A 25,635-nucleotide genomic window follows, 5' to 3' on the forward strand; every position below is an offset into this window, starting at 1 on the left:
TTCTCAACCTGCGGGTTGAGGGGTCTTTGAGGGGTCTTTCCCCGCCGGGCAGTTGGATTGTTTGACATGAGCGCAGGCCTTGGTGGTGTAGGGAGGGCGGCCCCCCTGCCTCCTGCTGAGGCTAGGAGTTATGTGCTCAGAGATGCTGGTCCCTGGGGACTCACCCCCTGCCTTGGGAGAAAGGTTTTTATTGCCTTATCTAACGTGATGCTGATTCCTTTTAAAACTATGTTGTTGGCCAGACGATGCTGATGTGAACTTTGCAGAGTCATCTCAGGGAGGGAGGTGGCCCATGTTTGGGGAGTCTTCGTCATGAATAAGTAAAGAGAAGAGGGAGGACCCAGGAGAAAACCTAAAGGTGGGGGAGGGAGCAGGATAATAAAAATTTCTCTGAAAGAGCCCCAGTGCGCCTGGCTCGGTGCCTAGCACCTTGCATATGATTTTTTCATTCCATCTCTCTCCCAACCCCCCGAAGTGGGTATTTTTATCCCCATCTTCCAGATGAAGAAATGGATGCTCAAATGGGTTAAGCAACTTGCAGTGACACAGAGCTAAGAGGCAACGACCAAGATGCAGAAAGATCATAATGGAAATAAAAATGGTTCTACAGAAGGAAGAAGAAAGTGAAAAAAAAAATGTTTTTTTGAGATATTTGATAGACTGATGCTACTGCTCGTATGTGGGCAAGAGATAAGGCCTTAAAAATCTAGCCATCGGCCAAGGTGCTCATTCTCTGTGGCTTTAATAAAGCAATAAAACACACTCCCTCTGTGTGTGTTTGATACTCTGCAAGCAAACACAGTGACTTTGCTTGAGCAATCCGAAACACCTAAGTGTCTAGAAATGAATGGAGAGAGCGCACATGCGCTGGAGTGAGACAAGGGGTCCTTCTCATCACCTTAAAGTGGTCTTTTCTCACCTGTGCCCCTTCGCCCCTCCTCACCTAGGTATGACTTCATCGAGATCCGGGATGGGGACAGTGAGTCTGCAGACCTCCTGGGGAAGCACTGCGGGAACATTGCTCCGCCCACCATCATCTCCTCGGGCTCCGTGCTCTACATCAAGTTCACCTCCGACTACGCCCGGCAAGGTGCCGGCTTCTCCCTGCGCTACGAGATCTTCAAGACAGGTCAGTGCGGTCCTGGGTGGAAAGCCGGGACCCGGGCCTCTAAGAGAAGATGGGGCGCCACCCTCTGTGTCAGGCTGTGGGGCACTGCCTACGGGAACTGTGTCAGAGTCCTGGGCTCATAGGCAGGTTGAGGGAGGGAAGAGAGGTTCAGGCGGACCGGGAGACAGACCAAGACGGAAAGCCAGTCATGTCATCATCCAACTGGCGAGGGCGATGTGCTGGGTGAGGCCCGACGAGAAGGGGCCCCAATTAAATAGAAAACCACTGTTGGGGCGAATCTGATTCTTGTGTTTTTTAAAATCACTACACTCTTCATGGGAAAAAGCGAAACTCGGTGGACCTTCCTCCTAATTACTTCACGGTTTAATGTTGCCTTTATTTGGAATTACACGGAGCAGGAGGACATAATCTTTGTATTGTGTGGAGTCTCTAAAGATCTCAGTGTGGCCTACGCCCTCCCACGGGGTCAGACAGTAGCTTTGAAATTCAGTTATGGCTCCTAGAAATTCCCCTCGCTGATCCACTTTACCACTTCTACCCATCGAACCCCACTTCCTAAATGCCAACGAAGCTGACCTCGAAAAAGCAATAATAAAAAAAAGAGGCAGAGAACGTGCACATCAAGCAGACTGCTCGCTTTCGACTAGCTCCCCCTCAGATTGCTGAGAGCATGGGCCAGTGCTTATGCCCATACCTGGGTAGAGCCAACTTTCATTCACAAGATGCTGGCTCAGCATCCCCATTTCTGCTCTCCCCGCAGCGTGCCCTGCCCTCCGATATGTGAGCTCATGATCTTGAGGCCGAGTGAAGTTCATCCCACAATTCTCCCGTCCCTCGGCCTCTCTGCCACCTAAGAGGCTCCCGCCCCATCGAAGGAGCGTGTTCCCGTCACCAGCCTAAGTTTTGCAGCTCGTGGATGGAGCTGGTGAAAGGGGAGGCCTTGTCATCGAGAGGCCCAAGTCCGGCGCCTGTTGAGTTCAGTGTGAGGGGAGCTATTCATCTATATTTTCTTTTTCACTAAACAGTTCTTGAAAGGAAGTGGTAGCTGCTGAAAGCACTTTTTATATCCACTCTGTCTAAATATTTGTTAAATTTGCCTGAGAACAGGAACGTAGAGTCTGACGAAGGGGTGGGGCCACGGGAACTGTGTCAAGCCGGAGTGGGAGCCTGGACTCTCGCAGGCACAAGTCCCGAGAAGGTCCATCTGCTGTGGGTCACCACCCGCCTGACTCCACGAGGTCACGGGGACAGTCCGTGTCCAGTGGCTCCAGGCTGGTGGGCAGCCCCTGAATCGCTTGACCCACAGTTCCCGAGTCCTGTGCAAGCTTAGATCACTGATGAAACGCTCATTGTGGCATTTCTGCTGGGAGCAGTGGGGTGAGAGGGCCGACCAGGGAATCAAAGAGTGTTCGCCCTCCTCTCGCGAGGGAGACAGGTGTGCCGACCCTCAGCGCGTCCCAGAGGCACAGTAGACGTCGTTGGATGGATGGATGTAAGTAGACATGTAAATGGAAGGAAGAACTATAATCTGGGGCAGAATGAGTAAGCGCTCAGGAAAGGTGTGACTGACACGCTGTGGTTGTGGAAATGAGGGCTCCATCGGGTGGCTTGGCAAGCGGAGAACCTGGGAAGTCTATTCGATAGCAGGGTCCCCAGGGCTCAGCTGTCCCTCGGCTCCACTGTGCTGGCCGCGGGAGGGAAACAGCTTCAAGCAAGGTCTCCAGGGAGCTGGCCATGGGGCCGTCGCCACAAAATGAGCAGGACCGTTCAAGCTCACCTCCGTGTCATGCCTCCTGACTCAGCAGTTCACAGCGACACTGCCACATTCTCCAGAAAGCCACAGAAAAGTGGACGTTAACGCTCTTCAGTTTAAGGGGACGATGTTAAAAGTTAAAAACAGCCGAACCGGTTTGGCTCAGTGGATAGAGCATTGGCCTGTGGACTGAAGGGTCCCAGGTTCGATTCCGGTCAAGGGCATGTACCTGGGTTGCGGGCACATCCCCAGTAGTGGGCGTGCAGGAGGCAGCTGATCGATCTCTCATCAATGTTTCTAACTCTCTGTCCCTCTCCCTTCTTCTCTATAAAAAATCAATAAAATATTTTTTTAAAAAGTTAAAAACACAGGAGGGTATTATACTCAGCATTGCTGTTTTGAGGACAGGCTGAGGTAGGATCTTTGCATGAGGCAGCGAGTCTGCATACTTCTTAGGAACAGGAGTGCCAGCCGAGAGAGGTGGCTTGGGCGTGGAGACATGGGCAGCCCGCTTTCAGGACCGCCGTTGTGTGTACGGGAGGAAGGATGTGACTACAGTGGGAGGTATCCCCACCCACAACGGCCATGCATCTGGGAAATGTAAGAAAGAAGACAAGAGCCCAGTGGTTTCTCGGAGCCACTGCAACCCGCCATCATGTCCATTCCAAAGAGCAGCTCTGCACATGAACGGCCACTCGGTATAAAGCACATACATGTGTGGGGGTGCAAACGTCAACATTCTTCCAGGCGCCGTGCCCTGCACCCACCGCTGGAGTCTCGAGAGAAAACACACCATTTACATCATCTGCAGAAGATGAAAGAAGCGCATGCACGTTCTAAAGAAATCTAAACACACACAGCTATGTTTGCTGGTCAGATTCATAGAGAAAGAAGCGGGAACCGTAAACACAGACACACATACCCACACAGAGGGCTCTGGAAGCCTTCGCCAGCACATCGCCCTGGCGAGACGGCTGCGAAAGGAGACTGACAGACGCACACCCACCACTTGGGTGCAGGCAGGGGCCCTGTGGCTGGAGTGGGAGGCGCATGTCTGCCCTGAACGAGGTGGCTTATAAAGAAGTCTGTACATTACCAGACTCTCCACATGTAAAGGGGCAAACCAAAACAACTCGTAAACTCCAAGGCTCTCCAGTCCCCAAATCCTGGGCAGAACAGAGAAAGGAATTTTAAAATAACTTCAAATACAGCACTGGAGACTTAAATCACTGGAAAATGTGGGGGGTTTTGTTTGTTTTTCTGGTGCTCCTTGGACCAACGTTCAAGATCAAGTTTTCTTTCCTGGTGCTGGGGGACGTTTTGGGAACTGAAATCTCTGGGGGCACTCACAGGCAGAGAAAACCTGGAGGACCCCCTCCCCCCACTCCCCGAACTGAGGAACTAGATTCACCTTCTGCCATCAGGCCAAGCTCAGCTGCGGATAAATCCCACATGTTGTAATAGCTTTGTGCGTACAGACTCTTCTTCCGCTTGCCAGGTAACTGTAAAATTTACAGTGGGAAACCACGGAGTGGGCATTTTTCATAGCGGAGTCCTTTGGTCTGAAACCATGCCCTACAGCTGAAACCCCCCGGCTCCTGGGGACAGTCTCCGCACCGAGGGAACTTGAGTATCTGTGGACGGAGATATGTTTCTGTCACCTCGAACCCTGTAACACATCACAGAAAAGGGACTTCGGGTTAGGTAGTTATCTGCAAGGCTCAGCTTTTGTGTCAGGGATCGTCACCCTGTTCTGAGATCTCTTCTCCACATTTGATTCTCAGCCGCGCCTGCTCTCCAACACTGTGACCGCGTTTAAATAACGAGATGGCACTCTAACGGACAAAGTCACGATGATAATGGATAAGTTTGATTTTTCCTGCATAAAAAGGATAAAACTGTGTACCTACCTCATTCCAAATAAAGCAGGGGATATACCCATGTATAGACACATGTCAGAGATAGATACACACTTTTTTCTTTTTTTTTAAAGAACATCAGATTGAAAAATTCTGTGCCATCAAATGCCGTGGAACCTGGAGGCCATGGGGTCTTTAGAAGCTCACATTCTCCCGGCCTCCCTTAGGCTTACTGGGTGTCCTTTATGGAAGCCTCTCCCACTGTGGGGAGGAACCAAAGAAAGATTCCACTATGAATTCCCCACTCCCGGGGATGGGGACTCCCTTCGCCTTGGAAGGGAGAGATGGTAGAGCCACCTCTGGAATGAAGGTCCATGCCCCTCCCAGCTCTGGATGCGTGCTGTGAAGAAAAGCTCTTTCCTCTGGCTGAGTGGCCCGCATGAAGCAGGCCGCACAACGCTAACCTTCTCAAAGGTCCCTTCGGCCCCAAGTCCTGCCAGCTGGCTTGGCCTCGCCAAACTGCCTCATCTGGCCATTGAGGAGGCCTGGGAGCTGAGGGCTAGATGGTAACCAAAGCCAGGGACTTGCTAGGAAACTGGGGTGCCATCCAGCTCCTCCCGCTGGCCCTGGCTGCCCATTGGGCTGCCCTGCCCCGGAATGATGGGGTGCAGAGCTGCTGAGATGTGGCCCACAGAGAGCACCCCCCTCCCCCCAACAAATCCTGAAGAGGCTGGCTCTCGCCCGTCCCAGGGTCTGGGCCCAGCTGCCAAAGCTCAGTGCTGGAGATGTTGGAATTTTCTGCCTGATGCCACCACCCCCTGCTCATCTGCATGATACCTTTTCCAAGTCAGACTTTGCTGCTTTCCAGACAGTCATCATCAATAAAGAGACTCACGGAGGGGCCTCTGCAGGAGCTGCGGATAAAGACATCGCCCCAGGCCGAGATCCGAATATTGACATCGCATAGTTGCATTTCTCTGGGCTCCCAGGGGACACTTCCTGCCAGTAAACACCTGCTTTATTGAGGATTTGGGTGTGTTTTTTCTTCATGCTTTGAGGGCCTATTTATCCTCCTCATAAATCCTGCTTCTTTTTTTTTTTTAATTTATTTTAAAATCAGAACGTCATGAAACCCATTCTACTTATCCGGCAGTACCCACGCGGCATTAACTTGTCTCAGAGGGCGCCCCGTGCATGTCACATCCAGCGGGCTGGGCTGCATGTCCTGGGCCGTCTCTGGGCCTCCCCTGGCAGAGGGAGGCTGGGTCACAGTGTTCTGTGAATGTGACTCCACCTAGAGGCTTTAGGGGTAGGGTGGCTGTAGTCCTGTCACAGCTCCCGCCGCCCGCCAAGCCCGCCCCGGGGTGCAGTGTGTGCCACATGTAACAAGGACGCCTCCCTGAGTCCCGAGAAAGCAGACACGAGCGCTTAGCAGCACAGCAAAGGCCACCCCACAGAAAGGGGCCAGAAGCCTCCCCAGTGGCAGCACAGGGCCGCATTTTTCGAGACTTGCTGCCGAGCGGCCTTTCACAGCCCCAGCGCCCCGCTGTGATCCACCGGCTACAAACGTCGATTGTTCATTGTCTGGCCGCTACAGAGCAGCTCGTTTTAATATAGTCATGACATGAATGAGACCCGAGCTCCCCTTTGCCCCTCCCCTGGGGCACCTTGGATCTTGGAGGGAGAAGGGGGCACTCGGTTGGCGCTGGTACAATAGGGGCTGTGTTGAGGTCAGCGATAAATAAGGGGTAACATTGTTTGCCCTGCTGGCAATCAGCAAGCCTTCCTTAAGGATTGAAATAACTTACATTTCTGGAGCAAGCAGCTGAGTAATTGAGAAAGAAGTCCCTGTTCCTCTTTTCAAGAGAATCAATCTCTCTCTCTCTCTCTCTCTCTCTCTCTCTCTCTCTCTCTCTCTCCCTCTCCACACACACACACACCCCCCCCCAATTCCTCAATTACTATTCTTACTCTTACATGCAGAGCAAACCATCTCGCCTCCTTAATTTCTCTCTTAAAGAGGGTCCCGCTCACGGGCTTGACACGTGAATGGGAAGATATGTTGCTTCAAGGGCCACTCCAGTGGAAACAAACACCCAGGAGCAGGGATTTAGGGCCAGGCATTTAAGGAACTCCTGCAACAGAGGCAGCTCAGACAGGCGTCTCCTCCTTTCTAATGCTACGGTCCCCTTTGACATACAGGCTCCGAAGATTGTTCGAAAAACTTCACAAGCCCCAACGGGACCATCGAGTCCCCCGGCTTCCCCGAGAAGTACCCACACAACTTGGACTGCACCTTCACCATCCTGGCCAAGCCCAAGATGGAGATCGTCCTGCAATTTCTGACCTTTGACCTGGAGCACGACCCCTTGCAGGTGGGAGAGGGAGACTGCAAGTACGACTGGCTGGACATCTGGGACGGCATCCCGCATGGTGAGTGCTGTCGCTGCCACCAGGCACTGCTCAGGAGCCTCTGCTGGGCCTGCTAATGGCTTTAGGAACAACAAAAAGAGAGAGCGAGACTTCAAACCTCCTTCGGGTTTGTCTCTGACCCACCGTGACTGTCTTGTCCTATCCTACACCAAGGTGGTTTCAGAGATTGCAGAAGGGCAATCCTTTCTTGGGGACACTGGTTTGGAGAAGGATAGGAGGAGACGGAGGAGACACTGGGGTGAGGATGAGAAAAGCTATCGGCGATGCTCTTTTCTCCTTCATGTTGTCAGGATTCCATAGAAAATGACTCAGTGGCTACCCTCTGTGCCCAGATAGGACTCCCAAGCCAGATTGATGAGGTGTAAATCCCGTTCTGCTTAATAGTGGCTCTGCAACCTTGCACAAGCAACCTATCTGTCATATCTGTATAAATAAGCTGCTGTTGTCATCATTATTATTACTATAATTCCATTATTATTAATTTAGTCATAGATGTCAAAAGGGCACATCACCCAGGCCAAGAGGAACCAGGAACCTGTACTTCTCGGCAGGAGATCAGCATAAGGCTTGGGAATAGTCTGTATCAGCGAGGAAGCTGCCTTTCGCTTTGGTAGTCATTCTAAGTGTTCTGCCCCATAACGGAAACTCGACAGCTAAGCAGTTTCATTTCCTGAGAAAAATACAAGATTTAGTCATAAAACTTGGTTTGGAGCTCTGTTATTTCCTTGCTGTCTGAACAACGAAAAGTCACGTGACCTCTGGGAGCCTCGATTCTTTCTTCTATAGAGCAGGCGTTATAATGGTACCTCTCCTGCCCATCTCCCAGGGCTGTGAGAACAGAATGGGCGGGTCAGTGAAGGGACCCTTTACGGTGCAGGCGAGATATTAGACATCGTTCTTAAAACATATCTTTGGTTGTTCTTTTACGCCAAGGCATACAGAGTGAGGCCCCATTGAATGACTTGCGTTTGTGGGGAAGGAGGACATACTGAAAATGGAGTTTGACATTTCCGTATCTGTTGCCCTCTCTTTGTTCTGCATATCCAGTGGGTCCCCTGATCGGCAAGTACTGCGGGACCAAGACACCCTCTGAACTACGTTCGTCGACAGGAATCCTCTCTCTGACCTTTCACACGGACATGGCGGTGGCCAAGGATGGCTTCTCTGCCCGCTACTACCTGGTCCACCAAGAACCGCTAGAGAGTGAGTTGGCCGGTTGGGAACCTCTGTCCTGTCCCTTCCTCAGAGGAGGGAGGGCGTGCTGACCTCCCCAAGACCAGGGGCCTGGCGGGCATTCTGCAGAACTTGCATTGGCATCTGAGTTCAGAGAATGGGAGCTGTGTCCTCTTGTTGGGCAAAGATGAATGAAAACAGAACACATGTCCATCCGGGTGCTCATTTCTTTAAAGGAAACAAATAGTATGTGTACCAAGAATCAGTTATTCCCAGGGAAAGTTACGGGAGCATCTCACGTTTTCTCATCTATAAATAAAAGGGAGGTTAGTTAGGATATCTACATAACATTTCCCCTGTGCTAACATTGAGTGTGGGACCTTTTTCTTCCTCTCCAAGCCTCGGTGACCATTGTCAGAAGCAGCCATTTAAATCTCTCTCTATATATTTTGACATTAAACATCTCCGGCCCCGGGTAGAGCTTATCCGACACTTCCCTTCACACTTCCAGGACCCGCAGCCTTCTGAGCTCCCGCTACGTGCCAGGCACAGCACAACATGCAGCTCTGAGCCCAGTGCTGTGGACTTGCTATCTGGGCCTTCAGCCTCCTGCCCTGAGCTCCATCTTCATGTCCGCTCCTCCTGAGATGTGCTTCAACTGCGCTCCCGTTTCCCGTTAGAAACCCCGATGATAACCTAAGGACTGGAGGAGCACTTGAAGGATGGTTAGAGCAGGGGAAGTCCGCCATGGTTGTAGACACATACCCCATGCTTACCTACAGGCACGGCGGCCTGGCCTGCTGCAAAGTCGATGGGTTTTATTCTGGGATTTTTTTTTTTTCTTCAAAGGGCTCATGAATATTGAGTGACAAGAAAGTAATATTGCAGATTGCACCAAAGTCTGCAAATGGCCAGAGCCGTCGTAAAACTAAATAGGTCTGAAACCTGAAAAGCTTGCTGGTCCTTATCAGACACATGCACTCACAAATATTGACCAGTGTCTGCAGTATCCATGGGAAGGGCAAGAATTGAACTGATGGCACAAGGTCAGAGGAAGGGACTTCAGGGTCCATCTGCCCAGACAGGTGGTTCGGGGGAAGGGAGAGTGACATGCACATGCTTACAGAGAGGTCTCCTGAAGACAGGTACCTGTTGCTTTGTAATGTCTGTCTTCTGTGCTAGAACTCATGAGACACTGGAGTGAAAGAAACGAAGAAGCAAAAGATGCCTTCTGGGTGTTTATTAATGAAGTAGGCTTCCCACGATGTATCAGCCCACCCAAATTGCCACAGTCTATCACACATGTACCTGTATTTCAATCATGGTGCATCTGGCGTCTGAGCCTCTGTAGCCTGCAGCACTAACAGTTCTTGTGCTTTGGATTGTATTTTTAATTTGTGTGATGATTCTTATTTATCCACAGCCTGATTTCTTTTAGGTCCAATTTAGTTTCTTTCAGACCCAGAGGGGTTGTCAAGCTCTAGGACTTGGTGTAGTTTTTGTTTTTGTGTGTGTGTTTTTTTTTAACATGGGAGTGTATAATTAGGTCTTTAAGATGAGAGAGTGCCTGCAAGGACTTGTCCCAAGAAGGGAGGTGTGTTTTGCGAGTCCCAAGGGTATGAGATTGAGATACCTAACTCTGTGCTTGACCATCTCTGCTCCCCAGACTTTCAGTGCAATGTCCCTCTGGGAATGGAGTCTGGCAGGATTGCTAACGAGCAGATCAGTGCCTCCTCTACCTACTCTGACGGGAGGTGGAGACCTCAGCAAAGCCGGCTCCACGGTGATGACAACGGCTGGACACCCAACTTGGATTCCAACAAGGAGTATCTCCAGGTACTTGCTCAGCTGTCAGAGGGTGTGCAGGGTGTGTGTGTGTTGGTGGGCAAGGGGGGTGGCTCCTCGTCTAGAGTGGACAAAGGGCACAAAGAAAATAAACACAGTATCCTTGAGAACACCATTCACTCATCCATCCATCCGAACAGACACATGTGCCGGCATGAATAGGCTGTGCAGGCACCGTGCTGAGTGCTGGGCTAAATGACGAGTAAGATGGACACTGCCCTGCTCCTGTGAAGCTTACCAGGCCTTGGGGACGCTGTTTGGCTGAGATGCTGTTTGCCCTGTCGCTATAGACATCCAAGGAACCGTCTATGAGCAGTTGAGGTCTTCCTCATCCTTGCCACAGGGAGGCATCAGAAATGTGATGGGGGGAGGGGGTGGTGGGCGTCTTTCTAAGGTCACGCTTGTGAGTCGCTAGCTGAGCAGGGCAGCTTCCCATGATCCTTGCTGTTCGGAGGAGCCCTGCCAGGCAGGGTTTGCACATAGCTCTCAGAAGAGCACCTGGGGAATGTCAACACCAGGAATGGCACTCCGATTGCCTGGCTGCTCTGCAGCATCTTCTCAGACTAGTTTGCTTCCCTTCCGAATAAGACTTGCCGTCACGTTAAGTAATCCTCCCTTGCATGACAGGCGTGTCCAGTTCTCATCCCCAGGGAAGAGCAAGCTGCTAGCTCCCTGCTTGAGCAAGGCCCTGTGACTCACAGCAGGCAGCCGTGTGACCCGTTGGCAAGCCTGTCTTCGCTCGGGTGCCACACGGTGACTTCTGCTCTGAGAAGGACATGGCAGCGCACACAATGGGGAAGGGAGAAAGACCACTGAGAGACTTTCAGGGAGGCACTCACGGCACAACCCGAAGGCCATTTGCCACTGTCTGCCCTCCAAAAACCTTCCTCATCCTGCAAAGCTTCCAGAAAGTTCTCCCTTATAATGGGCATCCCATTGATCATACCTTGAGTTCTGGTCCTTAATCACATGCTTTCTCTTACTGCCAACCACCTGTTTATCATGCACCGATACCGCACTGGCTGCTTCTGTTGAATGCTTTCTAGTGCTGAGCGCATGTGAAGTAGCCAGTAAAGGCTTGCTGGGTCAAATTTTACCAGTGTGTGCTGGCTAAATTTTGATCACTTGGAGATGACCATTAAGAATCGCTGTGGCCCTAGCTGGTTTGGCTCAGTGGGTACAGCATCGGCCCGTGGACTGAAGGTTCGATTCTGGTCAAGGGCACATACCTCGGCTGCAGGCTCAGTCCCCAGCCCTGGTTGGGACATGTGAGGGAGGCAACCAGTCAATGCGTCTCTCTTACAGCGACGTTTCTCTCTCCCGTCCCTTCCAAAATCAATGAAAAAATATCCTCGGGTGGGGATTAACAAACAAACAAAATGAAAAGAAACGCTGTGGCCAGCAAAAGAATGACATCCAGCGATTTCCAAATGGGTTTGGTGTTGTAGGAGGGGAGGTGCCTCGAAATGTTGGCCATCCTCCTCATGGAGCAAAGGTCAGGTCTTGGTGCACAAGCCTAATTGCTTGGGCAGACTCTGCATGCCCTTTGACCCCTGACTGACCTGAGCAACTAAATACACAATCGAGTGAGGGACTGAGGGGAGGGGAGACAGACCTGAGCTGAGATTTTGCAACTCGGGCATCGTAAGTGAATTGGATTGAATTGCACTGGATTGGAGTGGATTGGATTGGATTTAGCCATTGTTCCTTTAAAGCAGAATCTGCTTGGGCTATCCAAGGCAGGCTGCTGTTTAGTAAGAAGGGGTCATGCTTCTAGACATTCAACGATTCCCTTAAGATTAAACTTAATGCTGTCCATTCAGATTTGCAAAAAGAGAGAGATAATCGTTACGATTTCAAAGGTGTCCTATTTAGTGTCAAATAAGTTGAGTTTCACTGTCTAGTGCAGTGATGGCGAACCTTTTGAGCTCGGCGTTTCAGCATTTTGAAAAACCCTAACTTTAACTCTGGTGCCGTGTCACATATAGAAATTTTTTGATATTTGCAACCATAGTAGAACAAAGACTTATATTTTTGATATCTATTTTATATATTTAAATGCCATTTAACAAAGAGAAATCGACCAAAAAAATGAGTTCGCGTGTCACCTCTGACACACATGTCATAGGTTTGCCATCACTGGTCTAGTGCAATTGCAAATTGGCCCTTAATCACTGATACGTCTGAGTGATCACAGACACAGGTTGTGAGCTGCGTATGACCATTGTGTACTTCGAAGATAAAGCAAGACACTGCCCCCCTTACGTCCCCGCCTCTCTTCCTCAGGTGGACCTGCGCTTTCTCACCGTGCTCACGGCCATTGCAACGCAGGGGGCGATTTCCAGGGAGACCCAGAATGGCTATTATGTCAAATCCTACAAGCTAGAAGTCAGTACTAATGGTGAAGACTGGATGGTGTACCGGCATGGCAAAAACCACAAGGTAAACCCGTTTCCCCACCTCACGGGCATGCTGGGACGGAGCAGGCCAGGCGGGGAGAGAGGAGCTTCCACGCCAGCTCCACGCGGGGAAGGAGTCTTGTTCAGTGCAGCTCAAATAACTGATGGAGACATGGGAGATGCTGGCCCAGAAAATACTCTTCCTTATGCTAAAGTGATTGGAAAATACCATTTCTCCAACAACCTGGCTGCTGTTGCATCCTGCAGAGCAGAGAGAGAGAGAGAGAGAGAGAGAGAGAGAGAGAGAGAGAGAGAGGGCTTGCAGAGTGCTCTCTGACTGCAAATGAAGGAGAAAATCTGTTCCCAGTCCTAGTCTCCCCACACAGGACTCATTGAGCATTTATGGCCAGAGTCCCTTCCACATGCTGGGTTAACAATCACAAAACCACAGGAACCGGCAGTTCAGGAGTTACCGAGGTCTGGCAATGAAAGGGCACAAATCCTGAGAGGGATCACAATGTCCCAAAGAAGAAAGGGGACAATAAATAGCGAGGAGAAATCCATGTGTCGGAATGGCATCTGAACAGGCAGCCCTGCTTGGCACAGAGCAGTGAATTCTCTCTCTCTCTCTCTCTCTCTCTCTCTCTCTCTCTCTCTCTCTCTCTCTCTCTCGGCTGGGCCTTCAGCATCGAGGGCTCACAGAGGTGTGGCCGGGCGGGTGATGTGGGGCTTTTGTTGGACATACGGACGGATGTCTGGCGCTCAGAGTTCTGAAGACACGTGGCATTCTGGCGCTGGCATTGTGGCTGTGCGCTCCGGGCCTGGGGCCTTACTGGCTGGTGGGCTCACCTGGGTGGGGGAGCTCTGGTATCACTGACTGGCCCAAGGCCCGGAAGGAGCATGCTCACCCTTCTCTGGAGGGGACTGGGGACAGAGGGAAAGGGGTCCCCTCTCTAGGGCTATTGTTCCACCAGAGCCCTGGTCCTTCGAGTTGTGAAGGGTCGAATGGGACACAGACCTAGAGAAGCCAAAGACCTTTCCCAGCAGCGCCCTCCACTGGTCACTGACCCCAGGCAGCTGGCTCTTGCCGTGCAGCTGGAAACCTTGGGCCCAGAAAACCCTGAGCTATAATGTTGGTGGCACCGTTTCACTCGGGAAATGTGAGATTTTAAAAGAGTGGATTTTTTTTTTTTACATCAAAATTGCCATAGTAACATGGCACCATTCATCTGAAAACCGTGGCTTCTCAATATTACTAGGCATCAATGCACACAGACACAGGAATTCCCCACTTCACAGATAAAGGGGGCGCGCGAAAGACGCCCTCGCCCTGACACGTGGGGCCAGGTCTGGTTTCTCACTGACTTGTCTGTTGCGGAAAGAGTTGTCAAATATCCCTTGGAAATGGCCAGCCTGGGTGGGCACTGGGGGCTGGGAGTGCTGTGCACCGAGTCTCCCTCCCACCCCACTCATTTTCATGCCTTCTTTCTCTACCCACCCTTTTCAGTAAGAAACTGGTAGAACCCAGGGTTTCGCCAGGTAGATGAGGACCGGCAGCTGGGTAGCGGCGTGTCGGGGGAGGGGGGGTGAGGGGGAGGGACGAGGAGGCTCACCTGACCGCCGCCCTGTCCAGGCTCAGTGACTAAGCAGCGCGAGCCAGAGGGATCCTGTAGCATAAGCTGATTTTAAGAGCATGCAGATGGACTGGATGCTATTTAAAACACCATTTGTAGGGACTCTGCTTTTGGAAATACCTTAGCGCTGCACATTTTGATAGAATGCTGTCCTCCCTGGCTTTACCCCCGGTATTCGTGCTGCAGGGGAGATGTTCCTGCGAATTGAATTTTGCTTTCTGGGCGCCTTTAGAATCATTCTCCTCAACTTTTTCATATTGGATCTCCCCCTCTCTCTGTCTCTCCTCCTCCTCCTCCTCCTCCTCCTCCTCCTCCTCCTCCTCCTCCTCTCCCTCCTCCTCTTCCTACCCTTGGCTAAAATTTCCCCCCAGTAGCCAAGGGATAATTTGTTTTTGTTTTGTTATTGTCTGTTTTTTAGTGAGTCAGTCCTGCCCACATAAAGGCACTGGGGCAGAGGAGTAGCATGTCTACTCCCTTAGAAATTCATCCTCTTGGTACCTACAAGGAGGCAGGAGGATGCAAAGTCTGTCAATTGCACATTGCCCCCTCCCTCACCCTCACGCCCCCTCGCCCCTGAGGTGTGGCAGGCGACAGGGGAGACCTGCTGGGCCCTCCCTCCACGGGTGATCTCCCTGCTCCTTCATTAGCAGATCCACCTCCCAGACGACGGTATTTAACGTGCAGATTCCATACCGTTCAGGAGCCTCACGGCTCGCTGGGCTGTGCGGGGTGAAATCGCTGAGGGGACCATGCCAAATAGATTTGTCAAGTCTGCTGCAGTCTGATTTGATGCCACGACAGGGAGGCGGGGTGAGGAGGGGACTTGGGGGCAGTGGAGGGAGCGGCTTCGTCTATGCCGGGCGCTACCACTGAGCCTTTCTTTGTAGCTGCTGGATGGTGGGCGCCGTGCCAAGCTCACTGTGCTAAGTAGTAGCTGGAAAGCCAAATTCAGACAGCAGGACCTGTGAGCAAAGCGTCGCCGAGATGGAGGCGGCAGCCGGCTCTGCTCTGTGGGCAGGGGGAGGGCTCGCAGATGCAGACCAGTGCACTGGGTGTGAAGGGGGAGGCGGGGTGGTGTTTGGGGCAGAAATGTGGAAACCTGATTTTATCCCCTGCACACCAATACAATGGACCAAAGACCAGGGAATTGGGGAAACTGGAGAAAAACAAGATTAATGAGCCTCAAGGTGATGGGGGATGGCCGTGCTATTTCCTTGCAAAACACTGTTTAAAAATTAGACCCAGGCTGGGCTAAGGCGAGGACTGGGCCTGTGGGGGAAGGAAGTGAGGAAAACTCAAGGACTCTTTCCAGCCTCCCCCAGCCCAGAGCAGCCTCTTCTTCGTCGCTTTCCATCCAACAGGTAGTGGTGAGGTTGCCTGAGAGAAAGGCATGACACTGTAGCCATGGGTAGGGCAAGCATCCCCCTTCAATACGTGGCACGGTTATGCAGGCCATATGCACAGCACATTCCCCAGTCCTTCTCCGTCCCACAGGCCATAAACATGGAACCTATGATTTTCCTACAGGGCGGGTCCTCCTTATGCACATTTATGGCGTAACCACAAGGCTGGGAGCTCGGCCGCCTGCTGGAGCCCATACCCAGCCCATGTGCTCCCTTAGATTACACAAATTGCTTCCCATAGATTTCCTCAGAAACCACAAGCAGAAAACGGCTGCTTTTGGTTTCCCCAGCTGTATTAATAACACCCCAAACATAGGCAGAGTGTTGTAAATACAACAGTGGACGGTTCGCGGGTGTGTCTATAATTACAGGCGCAGTGGTGCACACATACAGCCAGGGAGAGGCGTGGAGAGAGAGGGAGGCGCTGGAAGGCAGGAGGCCTTGGCCGAGCTCCTGCTCACCTTGGAGATGCCAGTTCAGAGTCTGCACTGGAGGGAATGAGGCCAGGACTGGTGTCCCGACAGGGGGACAGAGGCCGTTGCCCGTATATGTCTAAGCAAAAGCCCCGGCCTCCAGGCCCCCCTTATTCGGTAAATGTGGGCAACTCCCCTGTTGACATGGCTCTGGGTACCTTCCTCTTGGTCACAGTGCTGCTGGGCTATTCTGATGTATTTCGAAGAAGTTCTTGCTAAAAGAGAAAGCCAAGGGGGTTAAATAGATCCTGATGACCACACTGAGGATGGGTGGGTGAGACTGGGATGAGGAAAGGTTTGGGTCCGAGAGTGTTTAGAATGGCCCCCTGGTGAGTGGCAGAAATACCCGCCCTACGCTTGACATATTAATGTAATGATGACCTCCAAGGGGCTCTGAGAACCCTCAGGCACCGACTTACTTCAGAACTTAACAGGGTTTCAAAGACTGTGGACCTGAAATGCTGAGACGAGTCATTTGCCCCCTGAGACTTGGGGAACCGGGCGGTCCCTGCCGAAGGCACCTGGTCACCGGGCTCTGATCCCCGGCAGGTGTTCTCACAGTCTGGCCCATGCCTTGCTCACCGTCTTGCATGCAGAGGGAACTTCGTCTAGAGGTCAGGAGGGGTGCCTTTTCCTGGAGAGCCTGGTAGGGAGATCTGAAGGCAGGTCGCGTCTGGACTGCGTGGCTCGGCGGGCCAGGCTCGGCGCTGCAGAGTTTGGGCCCCGTCCTAGAAGCCTGAGGATGTAGAGTAGAAAGAAGTTGCTTTGCGTTTGATTTGGCCGCATCCCTCGAAAACAAACACCCCCACTTCAAAAATCCTCTGTCCTAGATTTGTTTTCTAAATTAAAACAAATCACTTGGAAAACCGTTGGGGAATTTGAAAACCTCTGCGAAACGATCAGAGACTGGGGAGGGGAGTGGTGTTGGGAAACCAGACTCCCCAAATCAGTCGGCTCACAGGTGGGACCACATGGTGACCTTGATGCGCCAGGTGACCTTGCAGATCTCCCTGAGCAGCTCTGTGCCTCAGTGTTTCCATCCGCCCAGATGGAATGGTGCCCCGGCTACTGCTGGCCCAGCACCTTGGGATCCGCAGATGGAAGGCTCTCTGCCGACATAATTAATGTATTAGACCCACAAAGCTCTTCGTGAGCAGAAGCAAGTTATCCATTTAAAAAGTAACAAGGCCCCATGGGATATTTATCTGCCTCTTTTAAAATCCGAGGTCTGGGCGGGGCCTGATAAGCCATCCAGACCTCTCCCTGCATCCGATGGGGCCTGAGATGGTAACCCGCTTAGCCTCATTCTCCTCTTAGGGTGCAATCAATTCCTCCAATTAATAACTTTGAATTCTCCAAAAACACCTTTTTGCTAAACCTCCTAGTGGATGACTGGCTTCCCCTTATCCTTTCAGTGTTGTAATTGTGTTTGTTGTGTATAAGATTAGGGCAGTGACTCAAACCGTCAGCCAGCCATGGCATCAGCCTCCAGAGTCATGGCTCTGATTGCGTCGTCTCACCAGGGCTATGTGTATTCAGAAGAGGGCTGGTGCCCTTTCCAAATTCAAGTCCCCCCGTGTCTCTGCCCCCCTCAATGACAACAGAGAAGAATCCAGGGCCCTGGGTAATTAAGTTTGTCCCTTATCCATTCGCCCTGGGATGAGCTCAGACCTTTAGCCTCTCTACTTAGGAAGCTCAAGGGAAAATTTCATTATACATAAGCTTGGAACCTTTTCTCTCTCAGGCTCCCATGGCTGGCTTCACTCAGCTCCCACGGGTGCGGAATTGTCTCCGGGAGCTGAGACCAGCCACCCTGGCGCTTTCAGCCCCGATGCTAAATTCCCCACATTTCCCAGGCCACTGCTGTGCACAGGGCCAGAGGGACAGAGCACCTAAGCAAGGGGTGTGGACGGGCGTCATCATTTTGCTTGGGGGCCCTGACCCTGGGGTTTCTAATGAGCACCAGAGCCAACACCTCATCTGGTGGATTGTGGGGTTCTTTGCTCTCACTGTTTTCCTTCTCCCGTTTGCTGAGATTCCCCTGGAAGAGAAATGAAGGAGTCAGATAGGCTCAGGGCCTCCCTCCCTGTACCCTTTGCTTTCTCGTCTGCCCACCTGCAAGTTAAAAAAAGCGGCAATGCCCGGCTGGCGTGCTCAGTGGTTGAGCGTCAGCCTAGGAACCAGGAGGTCAGTGTTCGATTCCCTGTCAGGGCATATGCCCGGGTTTCAGGCTCGTTCCCCAGAGTGGGGTGTGCAGGAGGCAGCCGATCAGTGATTCTCTCTCATCATTGATGTTTCTCCCTCTCCCTCTCCCTTTCTCTCCAGAGTCAATAAAAATACTTTAAAAAGTGGCAATGCCTGTTTTAGGAGGTTTTCCGTATGGAGGGCCCTTCGCAGTTAGAAGGTCAGTTTCTCCCCCGCTTTGCAAGAGGATGTTGGCCATCGCCTCCAGCCCTGCATTGCTCTGATGCTCCCTCTCCCCCACCCCATCTCCTCCAGCCCCAAATCCCTGAGCGGCCCTCCACTCCTCTCCTCCTGATGCTTTCCTGTCTCAAATCCTGAAACCCTAATCCTGTTAGTATGTATGTTCCAGGGCTCAGTGTCTCCATGGGGGTAACATAATCCTGCAGTAAATCTAGCAGCCCCACCAGGCACACACAGATGGGGATGCACATATTCTCCCCACCGCCCCCCCCACCCCCAGGCAGGACACCCCCCCACCCCCGGCGGCCCCGCCCCACACCCTGTGACACGCTCCTGCCTCTCTGTCTCCTCCTTCACATCAGCAAAACCGCTTGATGACAAAAACAGCCCTAAAGTGAAGGAGGAGGAGACAGGAGGGCATCGTGGTCATAGTGAGCATTTGGTGGTGAGGGAGCGTCGTCGCCCCACCCCCACCCTTACCTTCACTGACGTCCCTTCTGACTCTGCATCTGGCTGGGTTCCCACATCCACTAGAATGAAAGCAGCTTAAACCAAATTTTATCGTCTTTAAGGAAGAGTTTTAAGAGAGAAATGTCAGGACCATGATTTCCAAAAAAAAAGGGGGGGGGGGAATGTCCATTACTTAACATCATTTTCCCTGAGTGCAACAGCCCCCCTGCCCCCCACGCACGCACACACCCACCGCCCCTTGCCCAACAAATTAACTAAACAGGATGGCATTCATTGATTAACAATGTAGTTATTTATTTTTTAAAATATATATTTATTGATTTCAGAGAGGAAGGGAGAGGGAGAGAGAGAGAGAAACATCAATGATGTGAGAGAATCATTGATCAGCTGCCTCCTGCACGCCCCACACTGGGGATTGAGCCCACAACCTGGGCGTATGCCCCAACTGGGAATGGAACCATGATCTCCTGGTTCGTAAGTCAACGCTCAACTACTGAGCCACGTCGGCCGGGCTAACAATTTATTTGTACACAGGGATTCGATAGCTGGTTTTAGAGGAAGTGCAGGGGGAGGGGGTGGAGAGCGAAGACGGGCCCCGGGCTGAGGATGCGTCGGTACAGTTGTTTCTGAGACGAATTTTTAACAGGAGCTGCTCCTGGTTTCCCCCGTTTCTGCCCTTCATTCCCACCTCCCCTCTTTCCGCCTGCCTCGTCCTCCTCCTCCTCGGTGTCTGTGCCAAGTAGATTGAAAAGGAGAAGTTTGGGCGCAATGAAACATTTATTAGTGGAGAGGAATATTTTTTATTTTGTTAAAGAAAAAAGTGGAAGAATGTCTCCTGCACACTTTCTACCTCAGGGCCCCAGCGCTGTGCTGGCTTTGAAAAATTCCCTGCTTTCTCTGCAGTCCCTGGAGCGGGCTGCGTTCAGATATTTACAGCAAAGTAGAAACAAACTGTAGGTCGCACCACAGGTAATGAAGAGAGAGGCGTGCGCAGACTGAATACCGAAGCCCTGTGCGAAGGGGAGGCTGTGGCCACACCCAGAGCCTGCATCTTCCGCCAGGGCCTGCTCGCTGAGCCAGGGGAACAGCCAGGTAACACCGTGAGCCTTCACCCCAAGGCCTTGGTGGACGGGGCATCTCCACCGTCCTGGGCACCTGGATGTTGATGGCAGACACTAATGGCTGTAAGACAGGGACTGCGGCCCTAGCCAGTTTGGCTCAGTGGATGGCGTGTCGGCCTGCAGACTGAAGGGTCCTGGGTTAGATTCCAAACAAAGGCACATGTCTGGGTTGTGGACTCAATCCCCAGTAGGGGGCATGCAGGAGACACCAATCAATGATTCTCTCTCATCATTGATGTTTCTATCTCTCTCTCCTTCTCCCTTCCTCTCTGAAATCAATAAAAATATATTTTAAAAAAGAAAAAGAAAGGGACTGAGGCCGGCAGGAAATCCCCCAGCCCAGAGGCCTCCGAGGTAGGCAGGCGGAAACACTCACTGTTCTCAGCCAAAGTCACTGCAGTAGAGTGACGCTTTCTGGGGCAATATTTCTATATAGATAATGCCCTTTATTTTACATAGTATCACAGTTCATGCCTGTGAGCTCTCAGGCATGGTCAAACATGTTGATTTTCTTTTCCCGGTTTGGACGGGGCACAGTATAGATAATAATACAACTGGGGTGTTGGATAGCAGCCAGCGTAATTGGCAGGTGCCCCCTCCCCCAGAGGTGCAAATCAGAAAATCCACGAGGTGCTGCTGGTTTCAGATTCTCTCTCACGGAAAATAAACCAAAGGTCTCAAGAATCAATTGGAAAGTGTTGGATTATGTTCAGCATTCAGCGAGGCACCAAATGGATTATCCAAACCACTTTGTGCCCTGAATTGTTTTTCAGACTTGGTTTTACAGAGATACATTTGAAGAAATCTTTATGCTCAACAGAGCTTTTATAGCTATATCCTATATAGGTTTGTTTGTTTGTTTCTATTCCCACTTCTTCAGGAAGCGAGGGTCACCTTGAGCCTATTTCTGGTTTTCCTTTGGGTAGTAAGGCAACCATACCAGCATTTTTCTTTTAAAATTGACAAAAGTGTGTACCATCTGTGACATCCAGCTTTTAAAGCAGATGTTATCGTTTGATCATCGCATTGGATACAGGCCTCGATGGGTGTACCGCATGCTGACAACCCACAGAGCTCCCTCAGCCTTGGGGACATCTCGCTGCGAAGTGATGGTTTGAAAATTTCTGGCCTCGAGGTTCCACTTGGGAGTCGATGGCTTTCAGAACTGGAACTCTTCCGATTTAACAAAGACCCGCTTGCTACTTGTGACGCAGCTTCCACTCTGACATCTGCCCTGGGTGTAGTGCAGGCAATGGAGCCGGCAGGAGGGCTGGTAGACTTAGCAGCATCTATCTGCAAGCCTGTTAGTGACTTCATTTTCCTGAAGGAGAAACCAAGGTATCTAAGGTTTATTGATTTGCCTATAGTGATTCAGTGAGTCGGCAGGGAATAGGGAATAAAACCAATTTCCTGGCAGCATTTCCGGTGCACACAACTCCTTACCTTGCAATGCCTAGACTGGAAGCCAAGAATCCATCTCAGAGAATTTGATCAGAAAACAGATGACGGGTGATTCGGAAACCACAGAAGCATTGAGAAAGTCATAAAGATGTATAATATATGATCACATTTACCAGCTATAAATAGGGAGAGGCAGGGAGAAAAATAGAGACCTTGTAAATCCATTGGGTCAGGAGGAAGAGAAAGTGCTTAATATGTCATTAAAAATGGATTTTCATAAATGGCACTTGGATAGCTTTGGGCAAAAGACAATATGTAAGGAGCAAGGTGTGGTTATTTATTACTCTTCGTTATTAATAATTCGAACTGTTATTGAACCAAAACATCAACGAGGTGGACTCTCCCTGTGAGTGGGGTGCTCACCACGTGTGTTCTGGCAGCCCTGTAAGTGTATGAAAACCCACTGCACTTGTCCACAAAAGCTCTGAGCCTCCAGGGAACACAGGATAACTATGGTGCCCTGTTACAAAGTGGACACTCCCAAGGCAGTGCTGGATAGGAAAACTCTTGTGAAGGAAGCCAGAAAGGACCTTACAAATCAACTCACACAATCCCCTCATTTAATAGAAGAGGACGTTGGGGCCCACACTTTTGAGCTAATTAGCAGTAGAATCTGTCTCCTGAATCCCAGTTCAGTAATGGTTGGGTGTTTTGGGATTTCCCCCCCTACTATGCCACATTCAGAGTGGATAGTATATGAATACTTTCATAAACTAATATGGTATTCCTTCAGCAAAGGGTCCAAATTGCAGGGGGCAAATATAAGCACAAGGTCAAGAGCAAACAAAAATCCAAGAAGGGACTGGGCTCAGAAACGTGAAGGGTCATTTGAGGCCACGTGGGAAGAGCCTCATTTGGTCCCGGGGAGGGAGACACTGGGCAAATGGAGCGGCAGAGGGACGTTCAATGTGAGCAGCCAGGGTGATGGCCTGGGGCAGGTAAACCAAGCGTGTGCCTCCCCCTGGCTGATGTCACTGTGGGCAGAGACCTGGCGGTGCTCCCTCCAAGCCTGTGAGCACATGCGTCATGGGAAAACCAGCCTTCTCCCGGGACATGCACACACGCGAGTGCACACACATGCAGCCACACTCACGCACACACCAGCCTCCCAAAGGCAGTCCAGAGACACAACCATTCCTGAGGGGGAGGGAAGAAAGGTTCCTTGGTATTATCTGCCCAAACTGAGCAATGACGGGGTCAGATATTCAGAACATATGCAACATGTTGTGTTTCTAAACAGGACCAGCGTGTGGGTACCATGGATTGCAGCTGGCTTAAAGTTTGAATCCACTCCACACCCCAATTATGCATTCACATGGCCATCAAGCCCCTCCCCTCCACCTCTATAGCATCTCCTGACGGAGGCCACACACAGTCATTGTCACCGCCCTCAGGGAGCTGGCCAGTGGAGGCCCCCACTGCCCACAGCACCCACCGAGATCAGCAGAGTGCTGCCCTCGCTTCTCCTTGCCAAACAACACACAAGGCAACCAGCCTCTGCCGCCCGCAGAAGCCTAGGAAAACTGATGGATCTCCCCCGAATGCGCCCTGTTCACCTGTCCCTTTCCTCGGAACCACGGAGCCCTCTATCAGCACCCAGGAGGCCAAGGAAAGGGCCTGGGGAGGCCAGACCTTCCTGGGCCCTAGTCCCTCCTTCCTGCCATCCCGCTCTGAGATGAAGAGCCACGGCCTCTCTCTCCACCTCTCTCTGAACTTCTCCCAGCTGCCTGGCTCTCCCCCTCTTTCCGTGGGTTTCCCTGGCCCTTCTTTGTCTCTTCTCCCCCCTCTTTATCCTCAATCACGAAGCATCAAGCAGCCAGAGTGAACCTGGGCTATGTGAGTGTCCAGCAGTCCTGCCTCTGGGCTTCCTGTGACCCGCAAGGCAGTTGAGGGGGAGACTAGCCACCTTAGGACCAGGACGGAGGGAGACTCCCAGGGGTCCGTGGGCTCAGCACCCAGAACAAGAGATTTAAACAGAATGTGTTGGGCTGGTGAAACCTTTCTTCCTCTCCTTTCCTCTGTTTGTCTTAAGCAAGCCACTTCTCATTTGGTTGCAGAAGGTGTGACGTCTCTTAGCCCTTCACCCTTGCCATCAGTGGGGAGCTGTGTATTAAGTGGCTCTCACCTTGGACCTGAGCAAGCAGGAAATACGGCGGGGTCCAGGTTGCCTGACGGCAGGGCTCCTATGTACACTTCCAGGCTGTTCATTGGCTCTGAGCTTCTGGCCGCTCCTTGCTGTTACCCAGAGCATTCTCAGTTGGGATTATAAACACACTGGTAACAGCCGCTCCGCCTCAGCGAATCCGCGCTTGGAGACCTTCAGGCTCCAGGACTCCTAGCCACCAACATAAACACCGCACACGTGTCCAAAGAGATGCGAGTCCACCTAATAGACCGCGGCCTAAAAACATGGCAAGGCCTTCGGGTCCAGGCAGACCTCTCCTAGCCTCAGTTTCCTCATCAGTAAAGTGGGACTAGAAATACCTGACCCCGGGGTGTTGTGGGCGTAATTGTCTTTACAGAGTGTCTGGCTCGAAGGTGTTCATATTCAGATGTACCAGTGTCCCGGCCTGTCAGTGACCCCCTGGCACGGCCCAGGTATCAGGAGCTGAAGCATCTATCCCCGACCCCCACCCAGGAGAAATTGCTCGCTGCTGCAGAGTCGGCTGTGAGTGGATTTGCACTCACATGGTTGTGACAGCCGTGACAGGCATGACTTAAAAGTGGTGGTTGGTTAGTTGGCCGTTCCCTCCACCCTTATCCAGGAAACCGAGAGGAACTCGCACAGACTTGCCCCAGCTACTTTGTTTTCTGTGGAGCGCACACCCACAAAGCATCAGGTCCATATGGCCGCTATTGATTCGGGCCATCTGCTAGGCCAGGACTCGCTCCCACCATGTTGGGTTAGAAGCGCTTCCAAAAAGCCTTTCCTCCCATCAGAGGCGCCTTGGTCAGATGGGGACAGGGATGGATTTCATTACAGGGCGGGGACCACAGTGAGAGGAAGCCGGGGCAGGGCTCCGAGGGGACCGTCTGCAACCCTGACCGCACAACAAAGGCCAGGAGAACCCAGAACATGCTGATTGACACAGGGGCACGGGGCTAGACGGGGCCCCCCACCCTTTCACCCGTTCGTGGCACAAGGAGGCCTCTAAGTAACTAAGGAAAACAGCAGATCATCATTAAACACCCTGCAAATAGCGCCAGACGCCTGCAACACGAGGAAAGGGGAGAGTCAAGTTCAAGCTAGCGGGTGAGGTCCGTTGGCCCTAAAAGAGGACAGACATTTCTGCTCCATCTTTAAAGGAAATCCCACTCTTTCCCCTCTCCCTCGGCTTCTGACATGTTTTCCTTTTCCAGGCGCCTTCCTCGGCTCGCTCTCAGCCCAGGGGCAACATTTTCTTTGCCTCCCAAAGTGTGTGCGAAGACCCCTGATTGTTTTCAAGTCAGAGCTCTGTGGGACATTAACGTTGTTCTTCATGGCGCTGCTCAAAAAGCCCCCAACCACAAGCCCACTGATTATTTGTAAACCGGAGGGGAATAACGTTCAACAGAACTTTCCCACCCGCTTCAAGGGCCGCGCGCGGGGCCTCGCTGCACGTGGGGATGTGACTCACGTGGTTCCGTGTCCTCTGTCACAGGTGTTCCAGGGCAACAGCGACCCCACGGAGGTGGTTTTGAACAGGCTGCACACGCCGCTGCTCACGAGGTTCGTCAGGGTCCGCCCTCAGACGTGGCACGCGGGCATCGCCCTCCGGCTGGAGCTCTTCGGCTGCCGGGTCACAGGTGAGGTGGCGCCCCGGGGAGGTTGGGAGCAGACTGTGTCCTGGCTCTGCTGTCTCTCGGCCCATGATTGCACCACGTGACCTTCCGAGAAGGAGTGGGCTCGGGGACTCAGGTCCCAGCAGCCCCCCTCTCTTCATTCAGGGGGTGTTTATTAAACATCTACTGTCTCCACTAGCTAACATCTATCGAATGCTGAGGCGCCAGGCTCCATGCCAAGCACTTGGGTATGTTATCTTCCATAACCTTCAGAAGTGCTCTATGAGGCTGGTGT

General features: G+C 51.9%; 1 protein-coding gene across 17 annotated transcripts in view; it reads left to right on the plus strand.

Annotated features, from left to right (window-relative positions):
• Nucleotides 1-25,635, plus strand: part of NRP2 (neuropilin 2) — a 120,281-nt gene that overhangs the window by 37,654 nt on the left and 56,992 nt on the right. For 16 of the 17 annotated variants that reach the window (XR_004969205.1, XR_004969207.1, XR_004969206.1 and 13 more), the window contains exons 3-8: nt 948-1,129; nt 6,944-7,174; nt 8,222-8,377; nt 10,014-10,183; nt 12,479-12,634; nt 25,220-25,364. Coding sequence is in view for 10 of the 17 variants with exons in the window: in XM_036318963.1 (XP_036174856.1) it covers nt 948-1,129; nt 6,944-7,174; nt 8,222-8,377; nt 10,014-10,183; nt 12,479-12,634; nt 25,220-25,364 (1,040 nt within the window). In the remaining 7 variants the exon portion in view is untranslated. The remainder of the gene's footprint in view (nt 1-947; nt 1,130-6,943; nt 7,175-8,221; nt 8,378-10,013; nt 10,184-12,478; nt 12,635-25,219; nt 25,365-25,635) is intronic. The other variant, XM_036318967.1, reaches the window with a different exon arrangement.

The sequence above is a fragment of the Myotis myotis genome, unplaced genomic scaffold, assembly GCF_014108235.1.
Source record: "Myotis myotis isolate mMyoMyo1 unplaced genomic scaffold, mMyoMyo1.p scaffold_m19_p_8, whole genome shotgun sequence".
Taxonomy (NCBI): domain Eukaryota; kingdom Metazoa; phylum Chordata; class Mammalia; order Chiroptera; family Vespertilionidae; genus Myotis; species Myotis myotis.